This window comes from Pimephales promelas, chromosome 18 (assembly GCF_988280905.1).
Source record: "Pimephales promelas chromosome 18, fPimPro1.hap1.1, whole genome shotgun sequence".
In the NCBI taxonomy this organism is placed as follows: Eukaryota; Metazoa; Chordata; class Actinopteri; order Cypriniformes; family Leuciscidae; genus Pimephales; species Pimephales promelas.
This window is the reverse complement of record NC_142786.1, coordinates 3,375,480-3,397,826: the sequence shown is the minus strand read 5'-3', so window position 1 is coordinate 3,397,826 and position 22,347 is coordinate 3,375,480. Positions and strand designations below refer to the sequence as shown.

At 36.5% G+C, this 22,347-nt stretch overlaps 1 protein-coding gene across 2 annotated transcripts in view; it reads right to left on the bottom strand.

The window, feature by feature from the left end:
• The window catches only part of trappc9 (trafficking protein particle complex subunit 9), a 213,673-nt gene that overhangs the window by 165,258 nt on the left and 26,068 nt on the right, over positions 1 to 22,347 (bottom strand). For both annotated transcript variants that reach the window (XM_089122730.1, XM_089122731.1), the window contains 2 exons: positions 11,025 to 11,151; positions 8,298 to 8,437 (listed from right to left, as the gene is read on the bottom strand). In XM_089122730.1, the coding sequence (XP_088978856.1) occupies positions 8,298 to 8,437; positions 11,025 to 11,151 (267 nt within the window). The remainder of the gene's footprint in view (positions 1 to 8,297; positions 8,438 to 11,024; positions 11,152 to 22,347) is intronic.

The window sequence follows — 22,347 nt, the reverse complement described above, 5'->3', positions numbered from 1 at the left end:
TACAGCCCCAGTGACAGCTTTTGTACCTTTTTTTCTGAGAGTTTAAAGGGTAACACTTTACAATAAGGTTCATTTATTAAACATTAGTTAATGTATTAACTAACATGAACTAACCATGAGTAATACATTTGTTACTGTACTTGTTAATCTTTATTAACGTTAGTGAACCTTATTGTAAAGTGTTACCATATAAAGTGACAGTAACGCTTTTTACATAGTTAAAAAAAGATTTATTTAAAAAAAAAAAATGAATGCTGTTCTTTTGAAATTTCTACTCAAAGAATTCTGAAAGAAATATATCAGTTGACAAAATTGATAATAATAAGAAATGTTTCTTGAGCGTCAAATCAGCATATTAGAATGATTTCTGAAGGATTGTGTAATGAGTAATGATGCTGAAAATTCAGCTTTGACCACAGGAATAAATGACATTTTACAAAACAGTCATTTTAAACCGTAAAAATATTTCACAATATTACTATTTACAGTATTTTTAATCAAATAAATGCAGCCTTGGTGAGCATAACAGACTTTCAAAAGCTTACGAACCCCAAAGTTGTGAACGCTAGTGTATGTATCTGTGAATTCTGCTAACAAGTCATAACCCTAAAAGAAGTCTAATTGTATTTGTTTTATAATAAATGAAAGAAGCCGCTTACGCTTAGAGTTTTCATCTGACATATTTTCTGCAGAAATAATGGTTTAAAATCAATGTTACTTCAAGTAGACCACTAACCTTACAAAACGCCACACACTCCATTAGATAAAAAAAATTGACTTTACGTCAAGAGAGACCTAATCTACCCTCCCTCCATTGGCAAGAGTTTGTTACATAGACAAGAAAGACATCGCTCTCTTTTTATGATTCCAGATGCAAACAGGATCAGGCAGAACTTGGCGGCCTCGAAACCCTTTCTCCGCCTGTGCAATTATAGGAAAACCCATCTCCAGTTATATAACCCCCCTTTATTTTACAGCAAACATCAATCTCGGTTATGGAATCTGACATGGAAGGCAAAGCACAACATAGAGCATTAAATATTCTGTTAGTCTGCAGCCACGGCGCTGGACAGATGAGCAGAGGCGGCTGTTATCTCTGATATCTGATCACAGGAAGAAATGAGAGAGGAAGAGGAGAAAGACTAAATGCCCCTCAGAGCTGGCAATTCACTCTCGGCGCTGCCCCGAGAACCACGGCGCACGACAATTAACGGAAGCCTTCGCGAGCTCTGAGGGCGGCTGTCAAACTTTCTAAACAGGAAGGCACTAGAGAGACTAAGCTTGAGAAGATTCCAATGGAACTTCCTGTAATTCAATTTGGATCAAGGTGCGAGAGTCGTGTTGCCTTCGGCTCCAGAGAACCGCAGGCTGTCTGAAAGAGTGAATCACAGGTGTGTAAACAGGGTTTACGGTTTAAACGCTACAAGCAATACTGCTGAGACATGGATGAAAGTGTAAAGGAGACATACAGGCGGCGACAGCTGTGTAAAACACAAAATAATCAGCTCCATAATCAGAACGAACCCTGAAGGAGTGTATTTGGTATACGTCCAACTTGTTGTTTTTTTTTCAAACTTTGGCTATTTTTAGCATACGGTATCAATTAAGGACAACTCCGGCGCAAAATGAACATTTAGTCTAATTACACATTGGTACATAGTCAACCGTTCCCCGAGATTTGTTTTCATGATTATCGATTCGAATGTAAAGAGTTTTATCTACATATTATGTAAAGTGTTTAGCTTATAACGCTAGTATATGGGGCATAGAGTCATAGACATATACACTAGACGTCACCTTGGCTACGGCAGTTCATTGGAACGAATGTGTCAATAGAGCCGCCATCTTGAAACAGGGGAGCCCCACCACTTTAATGCATCAGCAGTTGACGCAGGTCTAACGGAAATAAAATCACCATAAATCATCATGAACGCGATTTTTCTTGTTTGTTTTTTTTGGTTTGTTCCAACGGTCAGACATGTATTTATCATTGATTCCAGAAAGAATTTTTTTTTTTTAAACTAGTTCAGATTTCATCCGTGAACATCATACGCAGCACAAAAGTCCGTCACCACCAATGAATTCGAAGTAAAGGCAGAGATAGCAGCGTTACCTAGCTACTTCCTATGACAAGACCCCTGTTCCAAGATGGCGGCGGTTTTGACGCATGCTTAGAACCCCAAGGTGAGGTCTAGTGTATATGTCTAAGGCATAGAGTAATGAAAATAAAAATCGCTAGGTAATACCATAGATATCTATATAAAGGCTAGATATCTCATCCGTGCTGCTGGCCAATGGAGGTCGACGTCAGCACCTGGCGGCCATCTTGTCACAGGCAGCTCGCTCACTGGTAACATTGTTTTAATGGTGCATGCACTTTTTACATCACCGTAACTTGCTCAATTTTATACCGATTTTCAAACGGTCTGGTTTGTTATAAACGGCAGAGATGTAGTTATGATACTGCATAAGTATGAATAATAAGTGTATAAATAAATAATTATCCAGAATTATAGCCACGTTAATAACGTTTGTAAGAAACCAAACCGTTTGTAAATCCGTCAAGATTTCAACGAGATAAGCCAATTTCTTACATCAGATATCTATGGGTAATACTAGCGAGGCTCAAAATAGCCCAACACTAACACTGTAGCATAATCAGGGTCCCTACATGCAAACCGAAGCATTGAAAACGTTTTAAGTGTACGGACCGTTTAATAAGAAGATATTTTATAAAGACAGTCCACTTCACGAATACAGGCAGGAGCCATCTTTGTAAAACAGTCTTGAGCAGTCGAACCACGAACGCCGAGCCAAGTGCGCTGGTGAGATGTGAACGAGCCAGAACTTGGCTCGGCGTTCGTGGTTCGACTGTTTAAAGTTGTCCTTTAAGCCGTGTTTCCACCGCAGGAAGAAATAGGGACTTTGGGGTGGCATTTGGAGTGTTTCCAGCGCAGGAACCAGAGTCTAAATGAAGTCCCGGGTAAATATTTCCTCCTCCAAAAGTCCCTGTTTGATAGTATTTTTTAAAAGTTCAGGAACTTTCAGGGGTGGGACTTGCGAACATGTCCCACCCCTGTTGTGAGTGAACATGCTGATTGGTTGAGTTCATGCCGCATTTTGATTGGTTGACTCCACGCTTGATCCCATTGCTTTTGGTTTTGATTCACGGTTGATCCCATTCCATTTTATTTACTCAAATCAACAATGGAGTTCAAAAAATACGACCGATGGAACGACGACGAGGTTCGGGCTTTATTAAAGGACAAGTTCGGTATTTTACGATTAAAGCCCTGTTTTAAGATCGTTTCTGATGAAATAAACGTGGTTTTCAGTTAATGTGGTTGCACATTTTTAAGATGGCATTATACACCATTTATGAAAAATAAATTTAAAAAAAAAGCTGAAAATTGTTTTCAAAATATCTTCTGTTTTCCTCAGAAGACCAATTAAAAAGTGTAATCCAATAATCCAGAATTTCTTGAAGCATTATAAAATTATATACAAATTTTCACATAATTTGGCAAAAGGAATTGCATTTTTATAAACGTAGAATCATTAACAAAATCAGAATCAGTCATTCCTAACACATCATTTATAGTCAAGTGGCACATGAAAAAAACTCCTCAAAATAAGGCAAATGCTTAAAAAAACACATTTGCTACTTGATAAAAGTATGTGCGTCTCATTAGTCCAAATCAAACACAATTATGCATGTACACCTCGTTGAGTTAGTTAATGCACGACTCAAGCAACTCCTGCCTCACTCAGTGTGTGTGAGGCTGCTTGCGTTGATAAAGGTCTTCTCTCCAGAGACATCTGGTGTGTGTGTGAGTGTGTGAGTCAGACTGCTTTCTGGCAAGACCGAGAGAGCAACAGAAAAGCAAAGAAAACACCATCTATAGTTGATTCCGAACAAACACACTAACTAGCTTACATATCAACACCGCAGAGTTAGAAACAGACGCGAGGTCCAAAATCAATGCAAACACGCTCTTTTCGGTTCACAAATCAAACCGAGGAGCGTTTACCCGGTGGCTCATTACATTCAGTCCGGACAATTTTAGAGGCAGAGCGTCACCGCCACATAAAATATTCAAACCAATGGAGCCTTGACGGCAAAACAACAAACAAGTGACATTTTTCATCGGCCCAAAGATTTTTCTGTCAGAGAAAGTGACTCAGAGACGTTAGCCTTGGGTGCTCGCCTTACCCCGAGACAGGCGTGACACATCTCCTCCTTCCTGTGGCATTCTGGGAAGTTATTAAGCGGGCTCGTACCAATCAAACAAGAAGGAGGATTGTATTTGGAGCTTGTTTACAATGCACGTTTGACACCGCAAAGTGTTAAACACAAAGCAAATGAATAATTGAAACTGTTAAACGTGGAGAACAGGAGGGTATGTTTCGATAAACTCAAGAATTTCTAATGCGACCGCCTGTGCGGGAGGAATATGAGAGCAGGGACGTCCTGTCACGTCTGTGAGGTGAAGGGATTTGGTGATTACTAGACGGCCGTGCAAATGGAGAGTGAATAAACGGCTATTGGACACAGATGTCAAATGTGTCATCAGTCTCTTGGACCTGGAGAGGCTCTAAATAGACTTATAGAGAGTAAAGTCCAGTCTGTGTCATTTCCTACAGAAAAATTATTCAAATGTGCATTTTTAACAAGACGTTTTTATACGAATACAGTCATAAATCCAGGTTAAGAGCCTAAACGGGATAGTTCCATCCCGTAAGAGCATTGAAAACTTGCAGATGTTGTGTCAGTGAGTTCATTCAGTAAAGTATTCATCAGACTGATTAAAACTAGCATCTTGTCAGTATTTCTGAACAAATGATTAAAGAATCAGCTAATAAAAGTCATCTGCAGAGCATCGCCATTGAAAACACCAGTGTCTTACAATCAGGGATTGCCATTAACACCCGCCAACCCCATTTATATAAAATATATGCATTTTTGTCACAAGTGTTGTCCAAAATATAGATTTTGTTGGAGTTACAGGGCTTAAATTTCGCACATTAACCCGCCTCTCAGCACTAAATGGAGTTATTTTTCTATGTTTATTGTTTAAACAGTCAAACACACACAAAATTATGTCAAAATGCCATTCTTGGCGAGAAAACACACATGTAACAGTATAATGGATCAGTGTGTCAGGTCTTAACCCTTGGTTATCTTTGGGGTCTTTTTGACCTGCAAATGACTTTTGGTGATTTTTTAAAAAATTTTCTCTTTGTCCAAATGGTATCAACACTGTCTAGATCTACCAAAAAAAAAAAAAAAAGTCAAATGTGTCATCAGTCTCTTGGACCAACATTTGGAGTCTTGCTCAGGTTTGATTCTAAGCATAATGTAACATTATTGAAAAACTTTTGACAGCTAAACTTTGACAAAAGTTTTTTTGTGTGTGTTATAACTGTGATTTTATAATATTTAGATATGTATCCAACTGGAAAAACTCGTGAAAAGATATGTAGTTTGGTTAATCACATATCAAATAGCTTATGGTGGAGGTCTAAAGCCATCTAGTGGTTAAAATGAGTTTTTTTTTATTATTTTAAAACTGTATTTTCCAAATAAAAAATGGGCAAAAATCTTACATTAAATCGTTTAAAATGATCTATGTTATCCCCATAAATGAAAGTTAGAAATCTGGGTCTTTTATAAAGTAAATTTGAAATAAAATGCTTTTGTTGTTTTTTTTTGTAAAAAAAAAAAAAAAGCCTATTTAAATAAATATTTATAGAAATTTAAAAGATATCAAAAATCCTCCAAGAACTGCACAAATGTTGAGTAAAAACATTAATAAACAGACTAAAATTACATTTGTACAAAAAAAATAAATACATAAATATAAATATATATATATATATATTATTCTGCTACAAAATTATATGTTATTGTCTGGGGTCCCTGGAGACCCCAAAAATAATGAGTGTAGACATAAATGAAGATAATATGCCTGCTGCTAAATTATGAGAAATTATTAAAAATATCTATATGGCAGAAAATGCAGAGTGGTCAGTAACTTTGGACAACCACTAACCACAGCAAAAAAGTTAATGTCATGCCCTATTTACAATACATGCTGCCATGATTATAGACTTAGGGTTACTAGGGTGTTGCTATGCTTTTTTAAAGGTGTAGTTCTAACCCAATTAAAAATAACCAAAAAACAAGTCTCTAAAATAAAATAAAAAGCCAAGTGATCCTCTAATTCATAAGGATTTTTTTTTCTTCTTGTTTTAGTCTCTGCAAAGCAAAAATAAATCATAAGCTCAAATCGCTAATAATAAGCATGAGAAATAGAAATAGTGTTGCTTGGCACAACAAACACCATAAAATTTTTAAAAGAAAACAAGGCAGGATCTGACTGGTTTAAATTAAGTCAAAGCCAAACAAGTCCGAGTGTCATTTCAGTGAAGCCGCACTCGAAGCAGACCCTTCTGAAGTATGTGGCACTAATTTAACCCTGATTGGAAACGTTTCAATTATGTAAACGACCCGAGTGAATCAGTTTTGATTGTGAATCTCCTCATCCTTCATTCTCTTGCTCCCTGCATCCCTCTTGGGTAAACTATCTCTTGAAGTCTTGGTGCTTGTGTAATCAACCGGAAATTGAGGCAACTCTAAACCTCGCCTCAACAGCAGAAAGACGAAGTCTTCAGGAATAGTGCCCACTTGTGTCGATTCTCCCCGCCCACCTGTGACTAATCACGACCCGTGACAGTAGCGGTTGACTAACCATTCCAACGTAATTGAGAGTGAAATCGGGACCATTGGGAGTATCCAAGTGGTCATGGGATTGCACACAGGGAAAAAAAATAAAACAGAGAGAAAAAAGAGGCACTTGCAGCAGACGTTGGTGGGTTTTGGCAGAATGAAATAAGACAGGCTGGAAACAGCCATCTGACTCTTATACAACATGATTTGTTTGAAAAGTCGGGGCAACCTCACACTGAACAGCCATCTGTCTTCATAAGATACTTGCCAGTTCCTCAGGGCCCCAAAGATCCAAAAATACACCAAAAAAATCCACAACCAAACAATAGAAATCAAGAAAGTTACACCCAGAGTGAGCGATTAGATACAGTCCAGGAATTCAAAATGACTCTGGAGGAGCTTGAACTACAAATAGACATGTCACTGACGAAAGACTGGGAGTACGATTATTATAGTGATATGTCTTTCACATCAAAGCTGATTGAAAATCATTTTCAAAAAAGTTTCAAAAATAAATATGCCACTTCTTGATATGTACCATGACAATGCCAAAACCCTAAACTGAAATATGAATATAATACAATAAAGATTACAATAATAAAACAATATAATACAAGACACAATATGCCATGTTAAATAAATATCAAAGTACCATAGTAATATCATCACTATTGTTACTTTTTATTACTTGTTACTTTGATGTGTATATATTTTGTAAATATTATGTTTTTATTGCCTGACACCACAGTACATTACATATAACATTACATATTTATATTATATATATATATATATATATATATATATATTATTATATTATATTATATTTAATATAAATTATAATATAATATAAATTATTATATTATATTTATATATAAATATTATATTTATATATAAATATTATATTATATTTATATATAAATATTATATTATATTTATATATAAATATTATATTATATTATATTATATTATATTATAACCATGTTTTTTTTCTTGGTACTTTTTAAAACAACATGGTATATGAACTTAAAAATCAAACAGTACTATAGTACCATGTATGTATGTACTGTATCAAAGTGCCATAGTTTGAGCATGTGATACCATCACAGAACCAACTAGTCACAATGGTTTGAGTTTAAACAAGTCATTAAGTGGACTACACTGCCATAGTATTTTAATGTAGCAAAGTGTTCTGCTATTTGCCTTAACAAGTCTATAAATAACACAGCCTGTGCCGTGTGATGCTGCTTAAGAGTTCCAGAAAACACTTCAACTCCTTCCAGCCGCCTCCGACTGCCAACAGGGAAAGAGACAACTTAATGACAGCTCCTGTCATAAACATGAATCAAACAGACCATGTGGAATCACAATGGTGTGTGTTTAGTTTCGAATCTTTTAAACAGTAATTAAGATCGCTGCGAAAGCCCATCAGAGCAATTCTACCCCGCATAAACAGTGTGTGAGGTTAAAACTCAAAGATCATGCTAATGCACCGTAATTAAACCCTCAGAGAAAACAACACCACACACAAAGAAAGTTTAAGAGATTTATGAGAGGAGAAACTCACCAATCTTCTTGGAGCGCTCGTCTCTGTGCATTGTGATTGGTGAGTAGATGAAAGGACTGGCGGTGGACATTCCCTGTCCCAGAAGACATTTCACCTTATGAGGACGGAGACTCACCGGCAGGTTTAGCAGAGACACAGATCTAAAATATCAGTCACAAAAACAAACAGACATTTTCACATGTTGAGCAAGTAGAATGGCCCTGCTTCCAGAAGCAAGTAGACTTTCTATAATCTATAAGACTACAGTCTCCGAAACAAACAAAAAAAAGCACTTTGAACCTAATTAAAAGATAATATTAGCTATATGTAGCGTTTTGGTTGGATAAGGAGAGATGTGCTGGTACTCTAGTGTGTGATCAGACTTGAAATTGTCATCTGGCTGACAAAAAAATGGGCTAAAATCCCACATCTAGAGATCAGAATAGATGTTTTTTGGCTATTTTGCCTGAAGCCAGTAAGAAAACACACACAACACCCTAGCAACCACCCACAACACCCTAGTAATTACCTAAAAAAAACTAGTAACCACTCACAGCACCCTAGCAACCACCTAAAAAAGCTAGTAACCATCCACAACACCCTAACAACCACCTAAAAAAACTAGTAACCACCCACAACAACCTAGCAAAAACCTAAAAAAAAACTAGTAACCACCCACAACACCCTAGCAACCACCTAAAAAAACTAGTAAGCATCCACAACACCCTAGCAACCACCTAAAAAAACTAGTAACCACCCACACCACCATAGCAACCACCTAAAAAAACTAGTAACCACCCACAACACCCTAGCAACCATCTAAAAAACTAGTAACCATCCACAACACCCTAGCAACCACCTGAAAAAACTAGTAACCACCTAAAAAAACTAGTAACCACCCACAACACCCTAGCAACCCTCTAAAAACACTAGTAACCACCGACAACACCCTAGCAACCACCTAAAAAAACTAGTAACCACCCACAACACCCTAGCAATCATCTAAAAAATTTAGTAACCACCCACAACACCCTACCACCTAACAAAAAAAAACTAGTAACCACCCACAACACCCTACCACCTAACAAAAAAAAAATAGTAACCTTGGATAAATGTGTTTCCATTGTAGTTTATCCACGTTTTCTTATCGGATAAAAAAAAATCTGACATTTTTCACATTTATGTGCATCTTGGCATTTCAATCCAACTGTTTTTTAATGCAATATCAAAAAATGTGCATAAAAAATGTGGATGGAAACACAGGCCTTTAACACTGGTTAAAATTGCTGATTCTCTGGATTTAAACATTGTTGCAAACATTTGGGCTCATTTACGTACATTTTATTTGGATATGTTAATCAAAATTGTACATAGTGTGCCTTTAAACGTCTCATAACACACTGTTGCCAGAGCAACAACATCTCTGAACAGCAATCACAGCAGTTTAATACTGACATTTACCAATAAGACAACGATCTCGGCAAGATTTCATTATGGAACTTTTTTAAAGACATGCCTAAATGAAGTCCTCTGTGTAAATCCTGGCAGCAGATAGCGAGCGAGATATTTTGTGTTAACAACATGCGGAGAGGGAGATAAATATCAGGAGAAACACAGCTCGTCCGAAGTTTTACAATTAAATATCCCTTTAAGAAAAAAATTATGGAATTTTAACAACTCGCTCAGAGAAATGGAGACTTCAATCAAGCCAACATGTTGAGCTTTACCCACTGGTGGGATTATGAAATCCATCCGCTAAACACATTTATAGGCCTTTCTTTCCTACGCGTGCTGATCTTCAGCAACTTCCTTGGGACAGATGAAAGGATGTGTGAGGTTTTGTGATTTCTTTAATATGGGAAGAATAAAACAAATGAAGCTTTAATTTTCACACAGCTTTCTAATGGTTCACAGGCCAACAAACTTCAAAAATGTTTTGAACAAAAGCTCGAGTTCAGAGGAGTCATTTTTCAGACACTGAGCTGTGGAAGAACACCATCAAAAGGCTATGAGTGAGCGGACACTGAGATAAATGTGTTCGCATAAACAATAAAACATTTAGAAAAGGACAAATTTCATGGGGGAAAAAAACGCTAGGCTGCTTAGAATAAAAAAAAAAAAGTTTGATGTGCAATAAAACTGACAATGTGGATCTAAGCTGCATAAAATGACCAGCATTTGTTCATTAACATACGACCTTCCACATATACAGGTAAACTCGAAAAATTTGAATATCGTGCAAAAGTTCATTTATTTCAGTATTTCAACTTAAAATGTGACACTAATATATTATATACACTCATTACATGCAAAGTGAGATTTTTCAAGCCTTTATATGTTATAATTTTGATGATTATGGGTTACAGCTTTGAAAACCTTTTTACAATATTCTAATTTTGAATGTGGGGTTTTCATAAGCTGTGAGCCATAATCATCAAAATTATAACCAATAAAGGCTTGAAATATCTCACTTATGAGTCTATTTAACATATTAGTTACACCATTTAAGTTGAATTCCTGAAATAAATAAACTTTTGCACGATATTCTATTTTTTCGAGTTTCACCTGTACATGTGCGTATCATCAACTTCATAAACAGAATCTTAAAGGGACAGATACACAATCAGTATGATTAGGAAATGATAGTACAAATATATATGATTGTTTTTGGTGCAAGGAAAAAAAAATGCAACAAAAGTGTATAATATGAGGCCATTGAAAGGATCCAGGACATGTGGGCTTTCTCACCTGACGATGGGCAGTTTGGTGAACGGAACAGGAGGAAGTTTGAGTCCGTCAGGGAGGTTGATCACTTCCATTCCACCCGGACACTTTGACGTGTAGTTCTCCAGACTCTGGGTCACTTCTTTCTTCTCTGTGGAGAGATGAAGACAATATGTATATGTGTATACTGTTTGCAGCAAAATATATACTGTAAAAAAATAGAAAATACAATAAAATAAAAGTGTATAAGGTAAAATATATATAAAAAAAATAAAATTTAAAATATGTAAAAAAGTAATATATATATATAAGTAAGTAAAGTAAAATATAAAATATATAATATATAAATATAAATATAAAAATAAAAAATAATATTTATAAAAATATAAAATATAAATATAAAACAAACCATGCAATAAAAAACCTCTGAATATGATGCATTTTAACATTATAATGCAAGTAATATGCCCTACAATCAGTTGTTGTACATTCCTCTTGAAGCCTCACTGGTTTTTTTTAGAGCTAACACACCTCATAAATCAGTAGATCATCAATGTATCTAAAGTGAGCCGAGAGCCCCAAGGATGAAATTACCCACAATCCTCACTCACAGGCCTCTAGCCCCAGAGCAAGATATAAATTTAACAAGGCAAATAATCGGAGCATCCGTACATCATGAGGGGAGACGTGCATGGCTACCGATCGGGTCTATTTTAAGCCCTGTTTCCACAGGTGAGCGTTGTATTGACTTACTGCTCGGTCTATAAAAATGTTTACGGCCTCACTCTGCCATCAATTCACACCTCTCAGTCTTTCCGATAAAACCAATGATCCTGGTGCAGTCTGAATCCGATCCAAATGCCCTGAAAGAATCCCTGCTGCACTGGGCAACCGGCCTGCTACACATTAGAGGCTAAATAAATATCATGGATGGCCAATTGGTGTCTGCCATGATGAGATTTTTTAATTTTGTTTTTTTTTATAACAGTAATCCTATTAGTTTTAATAGTAGTACCATGACCATGAATCATGATGATGATAATAATATAAATACTATTTTAAGTGACTTATAACTAGGGCTGTCAAACGATTAATCGCATTCAAAATAAAAGTTTGTATTTACATAATATATGTGGGTGCACTGTGTATAATTATAAATATACAGTATATATATATATATATATATATATGTATATGTATATATATATATATATATATATATATATATATATATATATATATATATATATATATATATATATGAAGAGTTCAGATGCAAAAGCCTCTAAGTGCCATTTTAAATTTTCTTCTAAAATGATCATTTTTATCAAGCTTGTATATTTAAGTTCAGTAATTTCACTTAAATTGCAATGAAGATTACCTATTAATTGCCATTTAAGTGAAATTACTGAACTTAAATATACAAGCTTGATAAAAATGATCATTCTAGAAGAGAATTTCAAATGGCATTTAGAGGCTTTTGCATCTGAACTCTTCATATATACACACACACATGATTGTATATATTTAGCATATAGATTTTGCATATAGATTTATATATAATTTATATTATATATAAATATTTTATATATGTTTATATATGTTAAATGTTTTATATATAAATAATATTTTTTTTCTTAAATATTCATGACAAAATGTTATAAATAATTACAAATATAATTTCATCATCATTATTATTATTATTATTATTATTGTCATTATTATTATTATAATAAATATTTTACACATAAAATAAAGCCTTTAACACATAAAATAAAGCCTTAATATTAACAATAATAATAAAAAGTTTATAAATAATCTAACATTTTATTACTATTATATAATACGTAAAAGAAAAGTTGCTTAAATTCAACTTTTTTCAACAAACAAAAGGAATCCTTTCCACCTTGAACAGAAGGGAATTGAAGGCATCATAAAACAGTTGCTGGCAGACTGCCGGCCCAGTGGAGGATGGGAAGGTGTGACTAGCTTATAGCTGCAGTAATGATTTAACACGACCTAAAGAAAGATCAGCCCCATTGATATTTCTCATTCCTCATACAGGGATGCAGCTGTTCTGCAGAAGTGTCATCTGAGAAGATGAGCAGATGAGCAGGGGTGTGATAGACGTCCCTTACAACTCATTGTTGAGGGAATAATAGACGAGTCTGAAACCAGGGTACAAAAAATGGATTCCAAATCAAATACATCCTCGGTGAATTCAATTTAGCACATTGAAATTAGGTTTAAGGTGGGTAATTCATCTGAAGAATGAATGTGACGCAGCTAATGATATAAAAATGGCAAAAAAAAAAATTTGAAAAGAATAACAAAATGGTTTGAAACATGAAGTCAAAATCTAGGGTTTTCTTTGTCTTTAAATTGCCCACTAACAGAGACATTTTGCTCTTACATACTTCCAAACCACACAGTTCAGATCTAAAAACACAATTTAATAGATGTTCTCTCTCTGTGTATTGTTCGTTTGACAGCGCTGAAAGACACCCGTGTGCATCTCTGGGTCTCTGTTGGACAGGATCTCTGCCCACAATTGGGTTATATAACACTAATCTCAAATAACAACAGGAAAAACCAAAGTTTGTATTTTGGAGGACTTTCAAACTGACTGGATCTATTTACAAAAAGCTAAAAGTCAAATAATAAATAAACCATTTGATCCATTGAGCCAATATCATATATAATTATATAAACAAATGGTATGCATTTTCTCTATTTTGCATCATTGAAAGGACTTTTCAGATGAAATATTGTCACAAAGGTCAGTTTAACTTCTTTCTTTTTTACAATTTTTTTCAGCTTCAAATTGGCCAATGCAAAAATTGAAGGTTTCTTTCATTTGAAAAGATGATCTTGAAAAGATAAATGAGAAGAAAGGGAATTAGATTAAAAGGCCGTCAGTCAGTGTCAAAGTGAATTATATTCTTACTAATGGACACTAAAAGGTCCTCAAGATTGAGAGTAAGTGGGTCTTGAATATATTTTTCTCAGTATATGATGAGGACAGTCTGGCTATTGATACAATCAGAATCAAACCTGCATGAATCACATTTCTATCCCCAAAATGCATGAAGGCAGAGTTTTTCCATTTTAAAATGCGCTTTCAGTTAATGTAATCTTCATAGTTCTTCTTTTAATCGGTTCTCAGCATTCATCAAAAACATTACAACAAAAGGATTCCAACATATGAGGTATTCACCGTTTTTGATGTGGCCTTTGCATGTGACCCCAATTAACAGGGTGTGGAAAAAATGTTAATCGCTCATTGAGATTTTCTTATACGACGTCACTGATAATCAAATGTTTTCTTTAGTGTGAAGTGATTAATTAAGCAGGAAATACCACGCATAGATGTTCGCCAGCTCTAATTGAACCGAGGAAACCGAATCTCACAGACGATATTTGTGTCACTATTGCGCTTAAAATCACACAATCAAAATGAATGCTCAAAATGCATGCAAATTATTGGAACATCAGGACAATAGTGCATTTCGAAAACTTAAACCTTAATATTTACAGTCTAATGGTGTGTTCACACCGAACGTGATTGAGCGTCAAATATGCGTCTAGTTATACGCTTGAATCTTCCGCTCGAGTTCAAATTTTACAACTTGAGCGGAAGACGTTCGCGGCAAACGCGTCGCCAAATTCGCGTCATTCGTGACGTCCGGCGTCTATTCGCGTCTTTGCATTGACTTGTATGTAATCTACTTGTGTAAATAATTAAATTCATGTACGCGAATAGACTGTCAAATATGCGTCTAGTTATACGCTTGAATCTTCAGCTCGAGTTCAAATTTTACAACTTGAGCAAAAGACGTTGGCGGCAAACGCGTCGCCCAATTCCATCATTCGCAACGCCCGGAGTCTATTCGCGTCTTTGCATTGACTTTGTATGTACATGTAATCTACTCGCGCAAATAATTAAATTCACTTTGGTGTGAACACCGAACGCGAGTAGAGCGTCAAATATCGCGTCTAGTAGACTATCACGTGTAGTTATACGCTTGAATCTTCCGCTCGATTTTTCAACTTGCGCGGAAGACGTTCTCGGCAAACGCGTCGCCCAATTCGCGTCATTCGTGACGTCCGGCGTCTATTCGCGTCTTTGCATTGACTTTGTATGTAATCTACTTGCGCAAATAATTAAATTTGTGTTTGATGTGTTCACACCGAACGCGAATAGAGCGTCAAATATGCATCTAGTTATACGCTTGAATCTTCCGCTCGAGTTCAAATTTTACAAGTTGAGTAAAAGACGTTGGCGGCAAACGCGTCGCCCAATTCGCGTCATTCGCGACGCCCGGAGTCTATTCGCGTCTTTGCATTGACTTTGTATGTACATGTAATCTACTTGCGCAAATAATTAAATTGACTTTGGTGGTGTGTTTACACCGAACGCGAGTAGAGCATCAAATATCGCGTCTAGTAGACTATCGCGTGTAGTTATACGCTTGAATCTTCTGCTCGATTTTTCAGCTTGCGCTGAAGACGTTCTCGGCAAACGCGTCACCCAATTCGCGTCATTCGGGACGTCCGGGGTCTATTCGCGTCTTTGCATGTAATCTACTTGCGAAAATAATTCAATTCGCGTTTGGTGTGAACACACACACACACCATTATGATGTGTTCACACCGAATGTGAGTAGAGCGTCAAATATGCGTCTATCGCATCTAGTTATACGCTTGAATACGCTTCCGCTCGAGTTCAAATTTTCAACTTGCGCAGAAGACACTCTCTGCAAACACGTCGCGCAAATAATTAAATTCGCGTTTGGTGTGAACACACCATAAGGCTCCATCACGCTGGTGTTCGTCACCAAAACGCTACGAATGTCAAGGGCGGGCCAAGTGTGTTGAAAGCATTAATAATTTAATTATTTTTCCTCATAAGTAATTAATTAAATAAAGCGTGAATTTGACAGCCCTAAAACAGATAAAATAAAAACTGTTCAAAACGTGTACTCAAAATTCATCATCATCATCACCTCAGGACGCCTTGATTCCGCATGCAAGAATAAACGATATTCTTCCTATAAGAACATTTTACTTATCAAGACTTTTTGAAGGGTCAGGACAGAAAAAAAGAGAACGAGAAAGTGTGTAATGCAGAAAAGTTATCGACTCTAATCAAACATGACTGAGGGGTAAAAAGCCTGCAGCTGCCGGAAAGAGATGAGCTCGGGCGCTCGGGTTGATGCGAGGACTGCTGACCGGATATAAGCAGAGATGACTGTCACATAAATTATGAATAATGTATAAGCTGAAGTCCACTGCGATGAAATTACTGACTGCAGATGCACAACAAACTCACCACATGCTGACAAATGTGGGAAAGTTCTCAATCGGAGAGAGAAATGCAGGCCAAAAAAAGGTGTGTTGTAGATTGTGAGCCACTAGAACGACTGACTCAGAAAATTGCTGTTTACAGCAGTGCGGTGAGGAGGAATGGATTGGACGTTACAGTCCATCGCAAAGGTGCGCAGAACACTGCCCGCATCTTTCTCTGCAAGAGGAAGAGTTTGTTGTTATGGAAACCATCATGCTTAGAGAGCGAAGGACAGGGTCAGTGAGGGAAAAGTGACTCGAGTTGCTAAATTTATGAGATGTTCAGATGAGGGGTTTGTCCCGTTTCTTTCATCTGCAACAGATGAAGAGTCAAAAAAGACATCAGAACATGGTTAGAATGAATGTAATTGCATGCCGTCTGATCAGGGTGTAATTACCGAAGTCACTTGATGCATTGCGAAAATTCGAGTCAAGTATGAAATAAGAGGGTTCGGCCCCTGAGGGAGAGACTTTATATGACAGAAGGCCAGAAACATACAATCACAAGCATTTGCACTATTATACTGTAAGTCACGCTTAAGATATAATGAAAAACAAACTCTAATCACCATAAATGAGTGGTTAATCTTGTCAAGACAACCATAACAGGCCAGCGTCGTCATCGTTCCCTAAAGCTAATAAAAATGTTATCAGTAACTCAAATAAAAATAAAATATAAATATTAGATGAAAACAAACTTACAAAAACGGAAAATAGAAATGCTGCTTTGGTTACTAACTGAATCTGCATGCAGTTGCTAAGGAGTTCTGCTTGCTTGTGTGTGTTGCTGTAGCTAGTGTGTTTTGGGTGACTGCTTAACATTGTATAAATGTTTTTTAGTACATTGCTATGCAGTTGTTTGCTATCCTAATAGTTATGCTTGGTTTAGCAAAAAGCACTAAATATTCTGAATGCATTCACCAGGTTCATCCCTAAAATCCATCTGAAATTGCTTGTCCGTGTTTCTGTCACAAACGTCTCTTTCTCTCAGTCTCCCCAGACTGGCACTTAATATTTCAGGGACAAGGGTGCTTTTAGCAAGAGTCTAAAAGTGAGAAAGAGGTTGTTTAGTGAGGTACACACAGTGAGAGTGTTGGTGGGGGTTGTAAAGGTTGTGTGTGCGTGTGTTTGTTTAAAGCGGTATGAGAGTGAGATTAGCTCAGGGCAACAGAGACCTGAGGGGCCGAGTTTTTTGTATTCAGTTCAAAGAGTCTAAAAACACTTCCATTCACACAAACTTTCAGACCATGTACCTAACTGCATTTCACCACAAAATTAAATCATTTATTAATATATATCTTTTTAGTTATAAGAAAATATAGTCTGCTTAAAGATTTATTTATCTATTTTTTGCAACATAACCAGGTCAAAATTCAAAAGTCTCAGATTTAAAAAAAAGAGTTTTATATTGTTATTATCTTTTATTTTGCATAAAAGAAAATAATTTGGGGGATTGTTGATTTAATTACATTGTGACAATTTCAATAATAGAGAGTAAGCATATTTTCCTCCTAATTTCTCATTAACCTCATACCAATATCTAAAACAACAGAAAAAACAGTCAGTAAATAAGTCAGTCAGTAAGTCCGTAAGTAAGTCAGTCAGTCAGTCAGTACGTCAGTCAGTACGTCAGTCAGTCAGTACGTAAGTAAGTCAGTAAGTTAGTAAGTCATAAGTCAGTGAGTCAGTCAGTGAGTCTGTGAGTCAGTCAGTCAGTAAGTCATAAGTCAGTGAGTCTGTGAGTCAGTAAGTCTGTCAGTCAGTAAGTCTGTCAGTCAGTCAGTCAGTAAGTGAGTCTGTGAGTCAGTAAGTCTGTCAGTCAGTCAGTCAGTAAGTTAGTAAGTCAGTCAGTCAGTCAGTAAGTCATAAGTCAGAGAGTCAGTCAGACAGTCAGTCAGTGAGTCAGTCTGTCAGTCAGTAAGTCTGTCAGTAAGTCTGTCAATCAGTCAGTCAGTTAGTAAGTTAGTAAGTCAGTCAGTAAGTCTGTCAGTCAGTCAGTCAGTCAGTCAGTCAGTACGTCAGTCAGTCAGTCAGTCAGTTAGTAAGTCATAAGTCAGTGAGTCAGTCAGTGAGTCTGTGAGTCAGTCAGTAAGTAAGTAAGTCAGTCAGTCAGTCAGTAAGTCGTAAGTCAGTGAGTCAGTCAGTGAGTCTGTGAGTCAGTAAGTCTGTCAGTCAGTAAGTCAGTCAGTCAGTCAGTCAGTAAGTCATAAGTCAGAGAGTCAGTCAGTCAGTCATTCTGTGAGTCTGTGAGTCAGTGAGTCAGTCAGTCTGTCAGTCAGTCAGTCAGTAAGTTACAAAGTCAGTCAGTAAGACAGTCAGTCTGTAAGTCAGTCAGTCAGTCAGTCAGTCAGTCAGTCAGAAGTCAGAGAGTCAGTCAGTCAGTCATTCTGTGAGTCTGTGAGTCAGTGAGTCAGTCAGTCTGTCAGTCAGTCAGTCAGTAAGTTACAAAGTCAGTCAGTAAGACAGTCAGTAAGTCAGTCAGTCAGTCAGTCAGTCAGTCAGTCAGTCATAAGTCAGTCAGTCAGTAAGTTACAAAGTCAGTCAGTAAGACAGTCAGTCAGTCAGTCAGTGAGTAAGTCAGTCAGTCAGTCAGTAAGTCAGTCAAGTCAGTCAGTCAGGTCAGTCAGTCAGTCAGTGAGTCAGTCAGTCAGTCAAGTCAGTCAGTCAGTCAGTCAGTGAGTCAGTCAGTCAGTCAGTCAAGTCAGTCAGTCAGTCAGTCAGTGAGTCAGTCAGTCAGTCAGTCAGTAAGTCAGTCAGTCAAGTCAGTCAGTCAGTCAGTCAGTGAGTCAGTCAGTCAGTCAGTCAGTGAGTCAGTCAGTCAGTCAGTCAGTCAGTAAGTCAGTCAGTGAGTCTGTGAGTCAGTCAGTAAGTCGGTCAGTCAATCAGGGAGTCAGTCAGTAAGTCAGTCAGTCGGTCAGTAAATCAGTCGGCCGGTTGGTCGGTCGGACAGACGGATGGAAATAAAAAGTGTCTATATATTAGTATTTTTTTTTTTCGAAGCACCTTGCATATAAAGTCATGATGTTCATGTTTATAATATCTTGATATTTTCAGACCTTACAGTTGCATTTAGCACATTAGAGCTGTGCAATACATTTATAGTATTGCTATAACACACTTTCCTGCAGGTAAAGCCTTGTCAGGTCATATAGACATATCCATTCACAAAATGTGCTACTAACTTCTAAATAAAACTAAATTAACATGGCAGACATCAGAGCGGAGCTGAAAATGAATGTCTGTGTGGCAATTTACACCTTTCATCCGGTGAGAATTTCTCGAGTGCCGTCGCCAGCTCCCTAAATGAAAGCTCTTTATTTGGCATTTGTGATTTGTCTTCACAAACGTCGTCAAAAATAGCCCACGAACTCATACCTCAAATAGCTCATATCACACCGCTCCGTTCAGACAACACAACCCCTGCTGACATGTGATCTCTAGCAAATTAAACTTGACAAAATACTAATTAACCAACATCACTTTCTTTTCCTCACAGTCTCTCTCAGCCGGTTTCAGTCTCATCGTTTCTCTCTGTAGATTTCCTCTAAGATCCCATCAATAAAAACAAATGCGGAAATCAAATATTCAAAGCAATATTGTAGAACAGGAATCGAACTTGACTGAAAACTCATGATGACGGGCTTTGACGGTTTTGTTGTTCCTCGCACGGACTGTGTTGCATCAGCCGAAAAGTCAACTAAATACTAAGAAAACAAACAAATCTTTTCCTTAAAAAAGCGGGTGCGTATATGTGTTCTAAAAAACTGCAATATTGTGAAATATTGATTTATTTCTGTGATCAGAGCTGAATTTTCAGCATCATTCCTCCAGTCTTCAGAGTCACATTGTCCTTCGTGTGAAGGGTGGTGGTTGAGCAGAAATCATGGATTGTAAAGCTACAGTAGTAAATATGAATATATAAATGCCTCATTCATTAATTTTTTTTTCAGAAATCATCCTAATATGATGATTTGCTGCTTAAGAAATATTTTGATCAATTTAATGCATCAAGTAAAAATTATTTTTAAGAAAATAATACTGACCCAAAAACTTTGAATAGTAGAGTGCATGTTAAAAAAAAAATAATAATAATACATTTAAATCTATAAACGTCACTGAAGTAAATACATTAAATATCTGCTTATTTTAATTATCAAAAATGTAATGTGTATGTGTTAAACATACTAAAAGGAAAATAAACACATTTTTTTTAATTTATGCAAAGTTTATCAGGACCAATGATTAGTTTCCTAAAATATGCAACAGCCAATATAATATTTAAATTGGTCTCCTGTCTTATTCATGGAAAATGTCTGTAAAAGTACAGGAACAGGACGTATCCTGTAAAAAAAAAAAAAAACCAAACTTGAAGTAGTTCACTTTTAAAAAACTTTTGCTGATAATTTACTCACCCCCATGTCATCCAAGACGTCCATGTCTTTCTTTCTTCAGTCGAAAAGAAATTAAGGTTTTTGATGAAAACATTCCAGGATTTTTCTCCATATAATGGACTTCAATGGGAACCAAACGGTTCAAGGTCCAAAAGACAGTTTCAGTACAAACTGCAAACTGTTCAAAGGGCTTTAAACGACTCCAGACGATGAATAAGGGTCTTATCAAGCGAAACGATCGCTCATTTAAAAAAACAAACAAAGTTTAAGTTATTCAAGCTCAAATGCTCTGTTCTGTGATGCACGTTCGTGACTCTCCTGTTCAAACTCGTTCATCAAAATGAACGAATCTTTTTGTGTCATTTGGTTCATTCAACGAACAAAATTAACGAGTTGACTCAGGAAAAGAATTGTTCATTTTGATGAACAAGTTCGAACAGGAGAGTCACAAACGCTCATCACAGAATAGAGAATGAATGAGTGAAGAAAGAATATGGAAATGGATATCTTGGATGACATGGGGGCGAGCATTTGAGCTTTTTTTTTTTAAATGACCGCGTTTCGCTTGATAAGACCTTTATTCATCGTCTGGAATCGTTTAAAGCCCTTTGAACAGTTTGCACTGAAACTGGACCCTGGACCTTGGTCTTTTAGACCTTGAACCGTTTGGTTCCCACTGAAGTCCATTATATGGAAAAAATCCAGGAATGTTTTCATCAAAAATTTTAATTTCTTTTCGACTGAAGAAAGAATGACATGGACATCTTGGATGACATGGGGTGAGTAAATTATCAGCAAAAGTTTTTTTTTTTTTAAGTGAACTACTCCTTTAAAAATTTTCTCTCTATCCAGCATCACTTCATTTCTATATTTCATTATCTCTTCGGTTTAAAGTGTTAAAGTGGTTAGTGTTTGCAAGCATGTATTCTGCCACATATGTAAATGTTTCTCCACCTCTTTCTCTCTCTATCTACATTAATCACTTCATAACACAAGCATCCACCTGTTATCTGTAGGCAGAACAATTGTTCACAACAAAGCTCTGCCTTGAATAAAACATCCCCATCTTTTCTTCTAATATCCTTCTGTCAGGAACTGAAAAAGACGACGGTACCCCTCCTATCCTAACTTAAAAGAATCTGTGAATCTCCTGCTCTGTTATCCCGTCAAGAGTCCAGATTGGCACTGATCAATGTCAAGCAGACATGTTTAAATCGGACGCCTCCATTCTGTGAAGTGTCTTTGTGCTGAGGGTGTTAATCCTAACAACTGAAGATAATCATTAGCCATACTACAGTAGTGTATAACAGGGTGGGCGGTAATCTGACTGTACTCTCTGTTCTTTTCTTTTTTCCCGACAGATGATTTCAGTGATAAAAAAAAAAATAATAATCAAGAAAAGCATCAGTAGGCCGACCGTAACTGTAAGTCTCTTCACCTCTCAGATGGGACAATTCAGTTGGACTTCTAATGAAAAAGCTGCACAATCAATTGTTAAATGATCTCGATTCAAACACCCACACGATCTTATTCCTAAACGACAGTGATTCTGCTATATGTCTATTAAACTTTTGACCAATAGGTGGCGACAAGTGACTGTTAAAATGTAT